We start from the raw sequence: 17,645 nt of genomic DNA on the forward strand, positions 1-17,645 counted from the left end.
TGACCTGATCTTTTTATCAGAATGAGGGTCTTTGATTTTAACTTTCTCCAGTCAAGAAGTCTTTGTTCCTTCTGCAAATGAGAGGGTGGGAAGGACTATGACATTGCTTCCTTTCTGGATTAGGATTACACAAATGTTCAGTTAATTTTAGAGTGGTGTGGCTGAGTACTAAGTAAGGGTTCAAAAAGAACCAATAGGCCTCCTGTTTCATTCAAATATATATATATATATATATATGTGTGTGTGTGTATATATATATATGTGTATATATATATGAATGGAATGGAATTAGAATGAACCCATTGTGTTCTAGGCACTTTACATGTTTTATTTATTTTTATTTATTTTTTTAGTAGGCTCTACACCTACTCACAACGCCTAGATCAAGAATCGTATGGTCTACTGACCGAGACAACCATGTTTTATCTTTTCGAATCCTCTAAATAACCATAGGAGGGATCCTTGTTTTAATTAGGAGAAATGACACTGAGAGGTTAAGTAACTTGCTCATGCTCACACAGCTAATAAGTGACTGTCATAAAAACCCAGTTGTAAATGAATCCAAACCCAGTTGTGTCTGAACCTTTGAATGATGTTATCCTGCAATAGGGGTATGACTCATAACACTACAGGGTTGGTACCATTTACTAATCATTAATACATTAGGACCGCACAGGAATTAAGGGGACAAAGAGTCCTATCTTTTGTGGTTCCAAGATAATCTACTAAATAAAAAGTAGGGGAGCCTTTGGCAGATGGGTGCCCTGACAGTAATTAAAATTGTGGACTTATTTTTCTTACTTTTGTTTTTTCAAGACTAGCTACTGTCTTCTTCAAAACATAGGAATAATAATATCTTTCAAATAGATCTTCCTCATCCTGAGCAATGTCACCTGAGTTTTGTCCAGTGTAGGGAGAGTATGTCTCATTGTCCTGGTGTTTTGAGACCAGGGGGAGTGTCCACTCTGAGGAAGAGGATTGGTGGGAAGTGGCAGATGCTGGGACCAAGGACAGCTTGTTTTCTGAGAACTGACAGTAAGTGGGGCCTTGGAGAGCTGGTAACATCTGGGATACAGGCAGTGGTAGATTTCCTGGTACAATGGTTCTCCAAACAACAAAACAAAAACCTTTTGCTCTTTTCTGTGATATACTAGTTCCACCACAACCAATTTCAAACTATTGACATGACATCACTGAACACAGGGGTAGGAAGAGATGCATACACACTGATCCAGTGTGAACAGGCTCTGGTACACCCTTTGGCTGCAGATTTATTAGGGTGTGAGGAATGAAAAGTCCTCCCTTCTCTCAGTTTCCCTGCCAGGCCCCAGGTCTTATGTTTAAAGCCAAGTTTTAGTCAGTGCAGACAGCATTCCCCCTGCCTGCTGCCGAGATATGTTTGCCCATCTCTTCATCTTTTGAGTACCAGGAGCAACACCACTTCAGCATCCCAGGGGAAGCCCGCTGCAGCTGAGATCTTCACTGACTCTGCCTTGTGGGAAGAACGACTCTGAATCTGTCCCCTTCCCTTTAATTGGGGGTTGGCGGGTGGTGGTGAGTTTTGGAGGTGAGAGCTTTCTAAGAAGGTCCCTGCCCTGTCTGTCTGGAAGCAACCTTAACCAAACTTAATATTTGGTTATATTGGGCGGGCAGCCCATCCTGAAAGACTGACCACCACTGAGGCTGATAGTTGGGCTGGGCATTCAGTCCAGGCTTAGTATTTCTTGCAAGAGCCCTGAGACCAGCCTCTGGGCAGGAGCTGGAACAATGAGACAGGAGGAGCCCTTCAGACATGCTCAGGGATTTCTGGATGAAGATGGGAAGGGGGCTGCAGCCTGGGAAAGGGAAGGATGGGCTTTCCCTGTCCAGAGAGAGTTGCTTAAAAGGTGCTCAGCCAAGAGAAATATTTATTCCTGCTGCCACAATAGGAAGTTAACAATCTGTCAAAAAATACCTGGATACCACAGATAAATGAAAGTAGTTCACCTAACACCTGACTGAAATTGTGCAGTTTTCTCCATGTACAAGCATGAGAAGTAGAGGCAAAGAAGTGTATATATTCTTATTTTTGAAGTTTTCAAATTCTTCTTGACCCTTTATACTTTGGTTTCAGGATCAAAGCAAAGAAAAAGACGTTTACAAAAGCCATTTGTTTTTCTTTCCCCACCACGCTCCTCTGGGGTGTTACCCTGAATCACTGAGAGAAGAATTAATAACACCGAGCTGGTCATGAGGTTCACGTTAGACAATGTGGCTTCACAAAGAGAAACACTTCCAAATAAGTCAAGAGAGACAGGTGCTGGGCTGCCTGGAGCTGATCTTGAAAGAGACAGGTTAAGTGAGAGTTGGTGGGTGGTGCTCTTAAAAAAAGGCTCACACAATTACCACCAACTTCTTGTGGACCTCCAGGTTTCCGACCACCGCACTGAATTCCTCGAAGGATATTCTCCCGTCGCCATCCCTGTCCAGGATGATGATGGTTTTGTCCACGATCTGCTGTAACTGCCAGTCTTGCAGGTTGTTCCCCACAATCATCTTCAGCACCTGGAACAGCTCCCCGTTGGAAATGTAGCCGTCTTTATCCATGTCGTAGATGCTGAAGGCAAACCTCAACTTCTGCTCCTCGTCCCCCCTGACGCTGAACTGGGAGGTCCCCACGACGAACTCCTCAAAGTCCACCTCTCCATTGCCGTCGGTGTCGAAGACATCGATCACTCGCTGCACCAACGGGTTCTGCCGCAGCTCGGGCAGGGACAAGAACTCGTCCACGCTCAGAGAGCCCGAACAGTCCAAGTCCAGCTTCTTAAACCTCTTGCTCAGCCTTTTAATTTCATCGTGGTTGAAGTGGGAGCACATCTCCGTCGGGTAACTAGCTTCATTTCCCATCGTGGATGCAGGCACCCGTTCGCAAGGGCGGCGGGCGCGGGCGGGTTCAGGCTGGACAGTTGCGCGGTGGGAGGGCGAGGCTGGCTTGGAGGGCTCGCGGGACACCCACGACCAGACGGAACAGGGAGGGAGCGGGGAGGGGACACGGAGCGGAGGGGGAGAAGCCAGGAGGATGGGTAGGAGAGAGTGGAGGGTGGAGCGGGGTGGGGATAGGTGTGGGGGTTTGGGGGGGGGTGGATGGATGCCCAGCACAGCAAGGCTGAGAGGATGCCACGCCCTCCTTCCTTCCCTCCACCACTGGTGGTTTTCTCCCTAGCCCCTTTGCTAGTATTTTATCTTCTCACTTTCTCTCTTTTCCTTAGAAAGTAAATTCCAACGGGGCAGTATCCCCAGCACAGGGCCTGACATGCAGTACGTACTTAATAAACATACATATCAAATAACTGAGTGAGCAGCAGTCAAGGGCTCTTTATGCAAGCCTCGTGTAAGGTCTAAATGAGATGATACATCAAAGTCTTGGTGGTTATACATACTTCTAAATTCTCCGGGGGAGGGGAAGCCACAATTGACATCCTTCCTACGGTGGTCACTGACCTGTTTCAGGACATGGGGTTCAGGGTCTTTGTAAGAGACCACCCAGATGTCACATGTAATTTCTCACATGGATCACTTATAGGCAGTAACATATTCCTAAGGAGTACACACAATGCTGAACTCAGGGCATTTTTCAAGAAGACACAGTTCCCAAGAATACAGCCTTGGTCGTTCTATTACTTGGAATCCGTCATCTTGGCCTTCATCTTTGTTGAACTGGTGCCTGGTGGCTCTCCTATTTTGGGAATGGCTATAATGTGCCCAGAGAAGCCTTTTGCAGGTTTTCAGAGTGACAGTGGCCCTTACACTGTCTCTTCTCCCTTTGCTTAAACTGGATTTGTCCTTTCTGTTAAAGATTAATGTCACACGCTGCCCCTCCCTCCCCATATTCCTTTTTCCTTTAGGAGCACATCAGTTATCCCAAATACCTAAGAAATAAACATGATTCCAGAGCAAATTTGATTCAAAGGGACTAGGGGAAACCCCAGGCCACTAAATCAAACTAAAGGGGGCAAACATTCACTTAAAAAATGTTAGCACCTCCTTTGTGCTTTAAGTAAAGCCAAAATAACACTCTAGAGGCAAGCATGCTTAAACTGGCACAAACAAAGCCATGGGATGAATACCTCACCACAAGATCTAGACAGTTTAAGGAAAAGAAAGAAAAGGTCTGTAGGCTAAAATATTTAACTTACTAAATTATTATCCCAACTGATTGAATTAACTACATCTGAAAGAAACATGATAGGGTGGAAAAAAAAAAATCTAAGAACAACCCAGCATCAGATCTGAAAACTGCCCACTTAGTAGCAGTAAATCCTTACACCTTGAAAAACATCAGTTTTCCCATCTGTAAAATGGGGCTAATAATACATTTTGTACAGCTGGATGAGGATTAAAGCTGATATTGCCCAAAATGATAAAACATTATCGTTGTTATTATTATTACTAATTTCAGTACTATTTAGCCTGCAGGTAGAGATAAGGTCTTAAAGAAGAGCGGTGGCCTGGGCACTCATGTGTATGGATGTCATTTGATGAGCACCCTTGTGCGCCTTTTACAGTATGCTACTCACTGCTCTCACACTTTATCAGCAGCAACTTTGGCTCCTCTGGTTCAGCACACTCCTTGAGGACTGCCTGCAGACCTCCTATCGCAGGCTAGAGGAACACAGTGACCGACCTCACTGGCCCATCAAGCACCCTTACAGAGCCCTCACCAACTTTCCCCTGGTGGGCATCACTTGGAAAGGAGTTATTCGTGTGGGAAACTTTTAGTAAGCATATTCCTCTATTCCTCTATGTGTCTTATTAGGAAGTAGTCAGGGGTCATGGAGAGAGCATAAGAATTCAATAGACCAAGTTCCAGTCTTTGTTCTGCCCCGATTAGCTGTGAGCCCTTAGAGGAGCCATTCCTGTCCCAGCCTCCGTGTCCTAAACTGTACAACGGTGATAGTAATTGTAACTGCCTTCTCCATTGCATGTGGTTATTCTGAGAGGAAGATGATGGAGTGCATGTAGAAATGTTACATAAGAGAAGTATTGTCACAAGAGTTACCTGATGGTCAAACAGACGGTATCAGGAAGATGGTACCATTTCACTAAAATAATTCAGTGTGCACCCAAGAAGTGCCCTACTCCTGCCTTGCAGAGGATGTAACCTCATGCTGGATCTTAGGTTTTAGTCAATGTGCAGTTGAGTTCCCCACTGCTCCACTGTCCTCGAGCATTATTATGGGGCTCAGTGCCATGGTTTCAATTTTCTCTGGCTGTTATCCTCAGTCATTTTCACTGTTACTCTTTCTGTTTATTACTGTGGAGGGATCTGGACTGTCAGACATTCATTGCAGAAAGTAAATTAAAAGGGTTGACTTATTGTTTTGGAAAAAACCAGGAGCCTGATGGCACTTCCATTTCAGCAAGCCATTTTTCCCCCTCTCAAACGTTCAGGTAAAGAACTATGAGATGGTTGTGTGCAAAAATAACTGACATTGGGAAATAAAACCAACAGAAATGGAAGTGAGGAGTCCTGTGGCTCACTTAAACCTTCATCTTCCAAGTTAGTCAGGAGAATGGGTTTCTGAGCAGTATCACACAGCCATTCTGGGAGCTTCACAGGTGGTTGTTGACCTTGACCTGGAAGCCTATCTGTGATGCTGCCAATCACCATACTGGCCCATCCTTACAGACTGTGGAACCACTCAGCCCTGAGGTTAAAACCTTTTCTGAGCATCAGATTTCTCCTCTGCAAAAAGCAGGAATAATATAATGGTGTCACGGTGTTATTTTAGATTTAGGTGAGAGAACATCTACAATAAAGCCATCTAAATTAGCACACCAAAACACAGTAGGTGCTCAATACCTTTTGTACCCTATCTCCTTTCTTTTCCCTTTATTCCTTCTTTATTTGCTTTCTCCAAAGCAGATGTTTGGCCCTGGCTACATGTGTTTATTTTTCACAAGGATGTGACAAACCTTTTTTCAAGTATATATCGAATACCTACTGTGTGCCAGGCCCTGTGCCAGCTAATGGGTCTTTAGTTGGTAAACAAGATATAGTCCCTTGAGAAATATACAGCTTTGCTATTGAGAAATCTACACCTTAATAAATAATGTGACTGCAAGGATGTAGCACTATTTGGTCAGTCTTTTATGTTTATCATGTGTATTCAAAAGGATCAAGGGTATTGTTTGATTTTCTTTTGTAATTCTGGCATGGTGTTTAATATGGGCAATGGTTTTCAATCACCATTTTGCTATTTAACAACTCTGTGATCTTGGGCAGAATTACTTATTTGAATCACTGCCCATCTCTAAAACAAGGACAATGATTGCTAACTCATAGCATCATTTTCAGGATTAAACGAGATAGAGCACATAAAGAATTAGGCTCAAGGTCTAGCATATAGTAGGTACAAAAATTATAGGTGCTATAATTATTGCCTGCATTAGGTTTGCCTGGAAAATTTTAATAGATTATTTACACAAATGTAAATGCAGCTATACTCATCATTTGTTTTCTCCATGAAAACTCCATGTTTACTGAACACCTACTATAGGACAGGCATACAATAGTGATCTAAAGCAGATAATTTTCCAACTGTCTCTGTCCCCATAGAGCTTATAGTTTTGCAGGGAATATGGACATTAACCAAATTACCATGACCAGAAATGTTACAGGGGTGCCTGCAGTGAGTGTTGCAGATAAGAGGTAACACAGTAGGAATTTGTGGTGCCACAGGAGTTTACACAATGGGAATTTGATCTGGTCAGAAAGATAAACTAAACCTTTATTGGGGAAGTGATGGTCGAGCTGAAATGTCAAGGATTAGAAGAAATTAACTGGATGTTCTAGGCAGGGATGAGTGTTCCAGGAAGAAGGAACTACATGTACAAAGGCCCTGGGGCAGGGGGAGCATATCAAGTAGGAGACCTTAAACAAGGCCACTGTGGCCAGAACAGGGAGGTCAAAGGAGAGCATGGTATTAGATGAAGTGAAGAAATGTCTGACTATTCCCTAGACACTGAAGAAAGTGCGACATTTATTCAATCATTCCTTACAGGGCATCATGTATCCAATCATGTTTCTTCAACATGTAGAGCATTGAGAGCATTCAGGGATGGTCCCTACTCAAAGCTTACTGACTGCTGAGTGAACTGAGGCATTAGAGTTATACTTAATTGTAACACAAGATGGAAAAGATGTCATCAGAGGTATAAGGGCCAAGAGCTATAAGAATTCAGAGAATTGAGAAATTGTTGGGAAATTCCTAGCATTCTTGCTGGGAACAAATGGAGGAAGACTTTTCTTTGCAAGAAGTATTGTTTGATTCTGATGAAGGCAAGGGGGAAAGGTACGCTAACCACAGGAGTGGGAAAGGGAGGAGTGGAGTTAGTAGCAACCTGTGCAGTGCGGCTGAAGTACTTAAATAAAATATCAAAGTGAAATGGACAGAACCAGATCAACAAGAGTTCTGAACGTTTGGCCGAGACATCTGGTTTCTATAGGACGCAGAGAATGACTGAATCAGAATTTTGTTTTAGAAAGATTAATATGGCACTGTGAAGGCTGAGCTGAACAGGGGAGAGACCGGCAGCTGGGAGAGCAGCTAGCAACCAAGGACCACTACATGTGCTTGTCTGGAAAATGAGAGCTTGTGCTAGGCTCTCGGCTCAACAGCTCAACAGCTAGGCTGAAAGAGGCGCTGGAGATGAAAGGAGAGGTGTATTTGTCTGCTCGGCTGTCACAGCAAAGTATCACAAACCGGGGGCTTACGCAGAAGTTGATGGTCGCCCAGTTCTGGAGACTAGAAGTCTGAAGTCAAGATGTCAGCAGGACTATGTTCCCTCTGAGAGCCATAGAGGACTCCTCCTTTGCTTATTCTGAGCATCTGCCATTTTAATGGCAATCTTTGGCATCCCTTGGTTTGCAGCTGCATAAATCCAATTCTGCCTCACGGTCATGGTGTTTTCGCTGTGTCTATCTCTACAGAGGAACTGTCTTCTTATAAGGACATGGGTCACGCTGGATTAAGGAGCCATGCTTCTACAGTATGACCACATCTCAATTTAACTAACCGTGTCTGCAGTGACCCTATTTCCAAACCAGGACTTGTTCTGAGGTACCAGGGGATTAGTTCTTTAAGACCTCAACGTGTCTTTTTGGGGGACACAATTCAACCCATATCACCAGGCCTAAAGTCTTACTAGATAGAAGGATGAAAGGAGGGAGCAGAGGCGAGGCTCCAGATGTGATTGTATGGGCTTCTCTGGCTGACTAGTCCTGTGCTAAGATGTTACAGGAAGCCATCTATAATGTGTGATAAGAGGGGCACATTTATGGGTCCCTGGGCTCCCCAACGATGCTGCCTTGTCATCTAGCATGTCCTGAAATCCCACCAATTCCTACAGCTGTATGGGGATAAGGTGTCTTCAGAGGCGTTGGATATGACAGAGGAAATGTGAAGGCAATTTGTCACATTGTTAGACTTGGGAACAAAAGTGAGGAACAAAAGATGGCTTTTCTAATAGTTGGTGACACTTCACATCATAGCCACTAGATGGCAATCTTCACACATTTCCAAGCTTTCTGGTTTTTTTCCAAGCCAGAATCTTTAGAGCGTGGAAGCAAATACTTATTAGCACAGGGAATAATTAGGGAGGAGTCTCATTTCATGTGATTCACCTATAGATTTCAGTATGTGGAAATCTTAAAAAGTGGAAGGAAGACTCTCTCACAGTAGTCTTAACCAGTTTGAGCACTATTCATACTTTTTGGTTGCATAGTAAGTAACTCTTCATAAATATTCATGAGTCTATGGAACGTAACCAGGGGAAAAGCAAAAACCGTTAACGGTATTTGGTCCCAGCTATAATTTATGCCCAAGCATCTCTGGTATATAAAGGAGGAGACCCTTATTCTAAGCGCTCTGTTTACTTGGTCATTAGCAAGGGTGAAGAGGGCACTCGCTAGAATTAGGTTTTCCTTGTGGTAAAATTCAAAACTTTTGTCATATATTGTAAGCAGAGAGCAACAGAGAAACAGGCCTACCTTTGTGAAGATGTGGCGTGAGAGGAAAACAACACGGGAGAATGGTAGGTCTCCAGCCTGTCCGCCCAGCAACCGCACTTTGAAAAACCACTGACCACATTTAAAGAAAAAGAGTTCCTGCTGTTTGCTTAAACATCTGATTTCAGTGCATCTTAATGATCTGCATAAACTACCTTCAGGTTTCCCCACTCAAGTCTAGAAGCTGGTTTTGAAGAAAGGAATACTATGATATAATAGCCAGTTAATCCAGCACTTACAAGGTAGAAAATTCCAGAATCATGTCTTTCTCAAGTCCTCCAGTAAAACAGTCTTCAGTTTTATAACGTATGTAACTAATACATAAGAGTCTTTATGTTGGAACTGTAAGATGCTTGTAATTATAAGATGCTTATACTTCCTGACACTGCTTTTTTGGAGAGGGGTCCAAAAGGGAGGGTGCGCCAACTGTAATTTCTTGCATGTGCTTGTTATTTCCCACATATTTTTTCTTCTGCACACGTAGCTCTATACTTAGGGAAAGAGGAGCGAACATTTATTAAGCTAAGTAGTCTTCTGAAAATAGCTCATTAAATATATTTCACTACTTATAAGTAGATCCTACTACTATCTATCCCCAGTTTGGGGGTAAGGATCTGAAGTTTTAGAAGTCGCATGGCTTGCATGGATACACAGTGATGGAGCAGGGCATCAAACCTCAGTATGTCTACTTTTGGAGCTGAAAGTCTTTTAGTTATTTCAGACTGCCTTCCATATGGAGATTTTAAAAGATGCCCCTGCTCTCCCGGGGGTAGCAGGGGGGCTATGAGGCAGAACACAAGGAAAGGTGGCCATCTGTGATTTCAGAATCCCTGAGGAGGGCACCACTAAAGGGGCATAAAGTCGTGTCCATCCAGCATGATTGGGTGCAGTGTCTCTGGAGGATGGGGCCAAACTGCATTGCCTTCCCAGGCCTCAGTGCCTTGCTCATGCTCAGACTGGAAGGTTCCTCCCGCTACAAGGGTTACCTCCTCCAGGAAGCCTTCTCAGATTCCTTCTTCCTCTTCCATGAGTGATTCACAGGCTTGCCTGTGCTACCTCTCTCTCTTATATCTCCTGCTGCTGCCGCCCCTGTGACGGTGTGGGGTAGGGGGTTTGTTCGCAGATCTGTCTCCCTGCCTCTGGCTTCTGTATTCATCTCTGCATCAGCTGCACCTCGTGCAGGGCTGGCACACAGGAGTTCAGTACATGTTTGCTGATGAATGGCTGGCTGGCTGGCTGGCTGGCTGGCTGGTTGGTTGAATGAATCCGTTCTGGTAGCAGAGTAAAAGAAAGTGAGGCCTTTTGGAGACTGGCCTCCCTTTCTTCATGTGCAATCCCACTCCACCTCATAAAAGGACACACGTAGAGCTTTGTGCTTCTTCAGGTTTCCAGAAAGCACTACCTGGATAGGTTCCATCTGACCTTATGCTTGGCTTAAATATTAAACTTAATTACTTAGGCTATTCCAAGGGAAGCACTCAGCTGTCAAGGTGGCTCCCGACATACACGGGTTTTCAATTTAAAGCAATCTACAGTCATTAACTCTCCTTGCCTCACCATAACTTTCATCAGGTTGAATAGCAGTGACATTTTAAATTGAAAAAGGAAGGGGTAGGGATGAGAGGGGCAGGAGGCTGTTGAGATGTGACCTAGTTGTCAAGAACAGAACAGACTGCATGGAAACTCACCCCTCCCCCACTCCCATACTATTTCCTTTGGGTTTTTAAAGATAAACTGGAAAGAAAATTGACCAGTATTAAAGCTTCTTTTTCTTCTTTTTAATGTTTATTTATTTTGACAGAGAGAGAGAGAGAGAGAGAGAGAGAGAGACCAGGGGAGGGGCAGAGAGAGATGGAGAGAGAGAATCCCAAGCAGGCTCTGCACTGTCAGCACAGAGCCTGATTGATGTGTGTGTGACCATGAGATCATGACCTGAGCTGAATCAAGAGTTGGGACATTTGGGGTGCCTGGGTGGCTCAGTTGGTTAAGCATCTCTGACTCTTGGTTTCAGCTCAGGTCATGATCTCACAGTTCGTGAGTTCAAGCCCCACATCGGGCTCCACGCTGACACTGTGGAGCCTGCTTGGGAATCTCTCTCTCCCCCTCTCTCTGCCTCTCGCCTTCTCACTTTCTCTGTCTCTCTCGAGATAAATAAATAAACATAAACAAATAATAAAAAAAAAAGAGTTGGGATGCTTAACTGACCGAACCACCCAGGTACCCCGGCATTGAAGCTTCTTGATGTGACCCATGCAATTTTTTTTGGTTTCAGTGTTCTAGTTGACTAACCCTTTCCTCTTCCCCCACCCCCAAAATTAATAGAGGGAAGAATGTATCTGTCATGAGAAAACTCTGTTTTCTCCGTGAACAGTATTAGAAAGTTTTACATGGGATGCACGTTTTGGTGGTCTGGGGTAGTGGTCAGAGATAGAGAGCCCAGACTGGAGGCCAGTCAGTTCCCTGTCCTTCTTCCAGGACCCATCTCTTCAGCTAGTTAAGTCAGGATCCCTCTAAATGTATCAGCTTGAGAAGCACAGCATTCTCTAAGCTGCACAAGCTACGCAGCTCAATCTTAAGGTGAGGAAACAAGCTTAAGAGAACCTAAGTGATTTCCTTATTAGATGACGTTCAGGATTGGGAAGGCCATGGATGGAGAAATTTCAGGGATGTAGTGAAAGTCAAGTTGAGGATGAGCTCAGGATGGAATGGTGGCAAGTTTCTTATGGTGCACTTTCCTTGGTATTCAGAAACACCGAAAAGCACAATGATTTGCTTTTAGACTGCTCCAAAATTTACTTCTCCTTTTCCTTATACCATGTAATCAAGGCCTCTGAATTCCTGAGATGGAACTCCTTTCATGGCAATGTCCAACTTCCTGCTTAGTATGTATTTGTTTCCCACATATAACAACACAAGGAGACACCTGAATTCAGAGGCAGAAAACCTTATAACAATCCGGGAAGATAGGGCTTCGACCGAGGTTGAGACACGTTAACTAACTTTTCCAGACATAAAGCTGCTTCCTTGTAGTAATGGCAGAGCTAAGATGGTCTGGCTCCCAAGACCAGTGTTGTTCCAGTGGACCTGGTTGTACTCTCTCCTTTCTGACCAGGGCAAGGCATGAGCTGTCTGCCTGCAGGCTGGACCTCCGTGTTCTGGTACAGAAGCTACACATTCTCAGATGGTCAGGCTGCAGGCACTTTCCCCTAGCTATTCCACCCCATCTTTGTCTGCTACCAGGGGCTGTGCCGTACATTCTTTTGGCCTTCCAGAACACTCTCCACCTTTTCCCACTGGGCTTTGTGCCCTGAGGAGGTCCTCTGTGGACCACATTGACAGGCTCCCTTGACCTAAGGCAGTGGTGGAAAATGAGAAGGTGGGAGGAAACTAAGGTTAGGTATTTATTCTCTGGCCATCTTCCAGCCAGGTCACCATTGGTTGGCTATGTCCCTCACCAAAGGCTATAGCTCCTGTTAGAAAACCCCCTTTGATCCCTTACTCCTGAGTTCTAGGAATGGCTCTCTCCATTTTTTCCCTTGAGCCTAGATGTGGTAATGACTCCTTCACTTCACCTGCTCTGGGACACTACTATTTCTGTTGGTTTCCTTAACCCATACATTTGCAAATGTCTTCTTGAAAACTCTTCTCGGACTGTTTGAGAGTGCTATCCATTCTCTGCCAAGATCACTATTTCCTCTTCCTTCTTTACTGTTTCCAGTTGGTTAAAAGGTAAAACCAATTATTTACTCAATCCATTATTTAAAAGAGACTTTTTTGGGGAGGGCACCTGGGTGGCTCAGTTGGTTGAGCATCTGACTTCGGCTCAGGTCATGATCTCACAGCAGCTTGTGAGTTGGAGCCCCGCGTCGGGCTCTGTGCTGACAGCTCAGAGCCTGGAGCCTGCTTCGGATTCTGTGTCTCCCTCTCTCTCTGCCCCTAACCCACTCACATTCTGTCTCTGTCTCTCTCAAAAATAAATACACATGAAAAAAAACATTTTTTTTAAATAAAAGAGACTTTTTTTTTTCTTAATAAAAAGGTATCATTGGGCGCCTGAGTCTCAGGTAAGCATCTGACTTTGGCTCAGGTCATGATTTCGTGGTTCATGAGTTTGAGCCCCACAGCAGGTTCTGTGAGAATCCACTTTGGATCTTCTGTCCCCCTCTCTCTCTGCTCTTCCCCTGCTGAATCTCAAAAGAAAAAAAGGTATCATTATACACCTTAATAATTTCTTGGAGAATTTTGGGAGTTTGCTAAACTGTGACTTCCTTTTCCTAGTTTGCTGACTTCCTTTTCCTAGTTTGCAAATAACAGATTTTACAAAACTGTTGCCCTGGAACTCTAAGTTCACTCAGTGACTTTACCAAAAAATTACATTTTTTTCCTGAGTCAAAGGAAAACGGAGAAATTTAAAGTCTGCCATACGTTTTCCCCAGTGGAACTGATGGACAATAAGTTTACTGTGAGCGTAGGCACAACTGTGCTAGGAGCATCGTGAAGAAACATCTGAGGTCATTTAAAGTTCCTTTGAGAATTGCTGGAGTCTGGTCGGCAGAATTGGACGTGCGATTTTCTAGGTGACTCTGGGGGACCAGATAAAGCCCTGAAGTTCAAAAAAAATGAGTTTATCCTCCAGAGAGACTGCAGCTAGACAGCTCTGGGGTTGCCAAGAGATGGGAGGTGAATAGATCAAAGTCCTCACAGGGGATGAAATACTAATATCCAATTACCAGAAATAGGAAGAAAACGCAGCTTTCATATAGTGTTACTAGGTGACCATATCGCTTACTAGCCAAAGTAGGTTATTTTTTCGAAGTGAAAGGGTGTTTAATTACTCTGTGGCAACATATGTAGACTAGGACTGGACATGGAAAATGGAGAGTCGGGCCAGAGATAAACGAAGGAATGTCCTCCTCAAGGGCACCTGTCGGGAGAGGTACCCTGCAGAACTCCTCCCCCTGGGTGGTGAAGGAGGTGGGACACGTTCATTAAACCGCTATTTTATTTACTCCACCCAAGAAGCCCCCGAAGAGATGAAGAAGCTAAGATTGAGCTGAGTTAGTGATTTGCCCTAAGCAAGCTGATGGTAGGTGCAGGCTTCTAATCTGGCTTGTCCGATTTCAGGGCTGGTCCTGGTTTCCACACTATCACAGCCCAGCAATGTACGGCATTTGAGGCAAAAGGTATGGGAAGCAAAGCACTTACATAAATGCTTCCTTCTTCTGACCTTTTCTGAAAGCTTGGGGAAAAAAAAAAGCAGGTGGAAATTCATGGATTGAGCCAAGGGAAATCCAGCAGGCAGAGGGCCTTCACAGAGGAGCCCAAGCTCAGCCAATGAGATAAAGACTGGTTTCATTTAATTATATTCTGCCTTTGGGTTCGGTGAGGGAGACGTCCTGAAATTCTGTCATAGGTTGTTCAAGACAAATGTGCCGGCTGGTGTACAAGGATACACACTGCTGTTTAAATGCACACAGGTGAGCATCATCATATGGCAGTTTGCTACTGCACAGACCAGGATGCACCACACTGCAGAGCACCGTTCCTGAGAAAGAACAGCTCCATGCGTGTTCAGAAGATTCCCCGAGGCTGGGGGCGGCCTGCTTACCTCTACACACACAGAATTTTTTTTTTTTTCTTGTCTGAGGTTCCAATTAATGCTACACTTCCCTTCCATTCTCCTCAGTCCTACCTCTCTCCCCCTTCCAAATTCAGCTGACCAGGAGAGAGGGCCCAGGGTGGTCTTAACTATAACTTGATCCTGATGTCAGTCTCTTATCCAACTGCTTCTAATTCACTACATCCAGAATTTCCCAAATGCTTCTCTCCTGAATTTGACCTGCTAAAAACCATGGTTAGAAAAAAAAAATTTAGTGTATTTTGTATGCATGACCTGAACAGTTTATGGCTTCTAATGATTATTTGTTATTCAAAACTTATCTTCTTACTTGTCCACATGTAATTTGGTTTTGTTCAAAATTGCTGCTAAATTCATAAAAATCCTGGAACATTTATAGTGAAACCTCAAAATCCTTAACAACATAAGTGATCTTGTGGCTACCATATTTGGGCATAGTTCAGTATTTTACAAGCACTATCTACCTTAATTTTCACCATAATCCTATAAAGTGGATATTATCATCCCCAATTTGCAGAAGCTGAGGCTCAGAATGGCCAACTAACATGTCCTGTATCACATAGCCAATAGGGTTCAAATCCAGAACGGTCTCTGAAGCCCATGTTTTGAACCATTATGCTGTACTGTAAAGAATATTAATATTATCTCAGGATGATCCACTGGATCAAAGCTAGGAGGGCTCTTGCAGATGATAAAACCCAAACACCTCATTGTACAGATGAGAAGTGGTTGGGATGAGAGAGGAAGCAACTTTTCCATTTATGGAGTGGGTATGGAATAGGTGAGTGATTGCTTATTTGGCATCCATTCTCCCGTGTCCCTCTTCCTAAGGGAATGCTGCTTTTGTTTAGGTCTTCTTTATGTGACCATGTATTTCAAGGGAAGCCGTCCCATCATCAGTCCTAGGGGATGAGTCATGGTTGGTCTAATCTATCATGATGATTTCATTCTCCCTGCACTGATTGTATATTAATATTTCCATCATTTGCTACTTGTGTCAGGTTTCTTTTTTTTTTTTTTTTTTTTTAGTTAGTTTATTTATTTATTTATTTTGAGAGAGAGAAGAGAGCAGGGGAAGGGGGGGGGAGAGAGAGAGAGACAGAGACAGAGAGAGAGAGAGAGAGAGAGAGAGAGAGAATCTTAAGCAGGTTCTGCAATGCCAGTACAGAGCCTGACATGGGGCTCGAACTCAGGAGCCGTGAGATCGTGACCTGAGCTGAAATCAAGAGTTGGATGCTGAACTGACTGAGCCACCCAGGTGCCCCTGTGTCAGATGTCTTTCCATAAATGATCTCCTCTTCTCAGAACAAAATAGCAAGGCAGGTGTTATCATATTCATTCATGGATGAGGAAACTGAGACTTAATAGCAGCTAAGTCATTCAGTTGTTAATTGGTAGAGTCAGGATACAAGTCCAGAAATATATGGCTTCAAATTTATCATGCTTTGTGGTAGCTCTTTTCATACTGGAATAAATAGATTTATGTTAGTTTCCAGAAGGATGTTCCCCTCTATGTGCCTGGTGGAGTTAGGTTCTGAGTCTGCAGAGTCCTGTACCTCCAGTGGAGGTTTGTCCAGTGGAGTCAGATGGTCCCTCCAGCTGATATCTCAGTCTGATGGTCCTCTGAAATGGCAACAGCCTAGAGGTGTTCATGTGATCAAGCAGGTTCAGATCATTCCATATGGCTGGCTTTGGGGACATGACTGAGAGGCTCCTTTTGCCTTGTCTAAGGTCTTTTTTGTCAACTTTGAATCACTTGGAAGTTTTGGCATGAGTTAACCACGGTCACAGCAAATGGCAGAAAACACCAAGTGAACTGCTGCTTTGCACAATTTAAGCAACTGGTTTTTTTCCTTTCTCGGCTGACTTAATTCAGCTACCAGTTATCAGCCCACTTTTACTTCATTTAGAAAATGCCATGCAAACCTCTCCAAATAACGATAAAAATGCCTGCCTAACAGGGTTGTAGTGAGAACCAATGAATTAATGTCCCCAGTACAGCTTTTGTCACATAGTAAAAAAACAGAACATGCTAGTTCCCTAGTTCCCCATTTTTCTCTTTGCTTCCTTTAAATCTTTGTTCTATGACTATCTTCTCAGTGAGATACAATATGAGGTTAAAAAGGAAGATATGACTCAGATTGGCACAGGGATTATAGGCAGGCTCTGGAGAAGCAAAATTTCAGCTGGGAATTTATAATGAGAAGGCATTAGCTGGTAAATGCCAGGCGTAAGACTTTTGGGGAAGGAGGATGTAATAGCATGTGCTGAGATGCCAAGGCACAGAAGCCACTGGCATATCTCTATCTCAAATGGCCACTGTGGTGGGGCTGCAATGAGCCAGGGGAAAGTGGCATGAGACGAGGCTGAAGCTGTAGGCAGGATCAAGTCCCACAGGGCACTGTAGGCCATGTTCTGCATTTCAGATTGTTCCCTAATTAACATGGGAGGCCAATGCAGGCTTCTAAGTTGAAGAGTGATCTGCCACATGGAGAATAAATTGGAGAAAGGCAGACATGAAAACAGACAGCAGTTAGGAGGCTTTTGCAGTGGCCCAGATGAGGGATGATGGCTTGAACTAGAGCCATGACAGCAAAGATGGCAATAAACGGGCATACTTGAGACATATTTTATAGAAGGAAAAAATATGGCTTGTTGATGGATACGGAAGGTGAGATGTGGGAGGCATTAAGGATCCTTGGCAGTTTCTGGAATGGACAGAGGCTCCATTACCCAAGATGTGAAGCACAGGAGGAAAAGCAGATTTAGGAGAGAAGATCAAGGGTTCAGTTTTTGACAAGTCAAATGTGAGATGCCTGTAGAATATCCAAGTGGGGATGTCAAACGGGAAGGTAGACATATGGTTCTGGAGCTCAGAAGAGTCTGTGTAGAAATACAAATTTGGGAGTTGTTGACAAATAGAGGCTATATGAAGCCATTATTGTTGTTGGCTATAGT

The 17,645-nt window shown here is 44.0% G+C and overlaps 2 protein-coding genes across 2 annotated transcripts in view; both read right to left on the reverse strand.

Moving 5' to 3' along the window:
• GRIN3A (glutamate ionotropic receptor NMDA type subunit 3A) overlaps positions 1–17,645 on the reverse strand; it is a 171,529-nt gene that overhangs the window by 25,323 nt on the left and 128,561 nt on the right.
• PPP3R2 (protein phosphatase 3 regulatory subunit B, beta) lies at positions 1,891–2,977 on the reverse strand. Its single transcript, XM_045469917.1, has 2 exons — positions 2,315–2,977; positions 1,891–2,283 (listed from the first exon to the last, which is right to left on the reverse strand). The coding sequence occupies exon 1, from the start codon at positions 2,884–2,886 to the stop codon at positions 2,374–2,376; it is 513 nt and encodes a 170-aa protein (XP_045325873.1). The 5' UTR covers positions 2,887–2,977; the 3' UTR covers positions 1,891–2,283; positions 2,315–2,373.

Source organism: Leopardus geoffroyi, chromosome D4 (genome assembly GCF_018350155.1).
Source record: "Leopardus geoffroyi isolate Oge1 chromosome D4, O.geoffroyi_Oge1_pat1.0, whole genome shotgun sequence".
Taxonomy (NCBI): Eukaryota; Metazoa; Chordata; class Mammalia; order Carnivora; family Felidae; genus Leopardus; species Leopardus geoffroyi.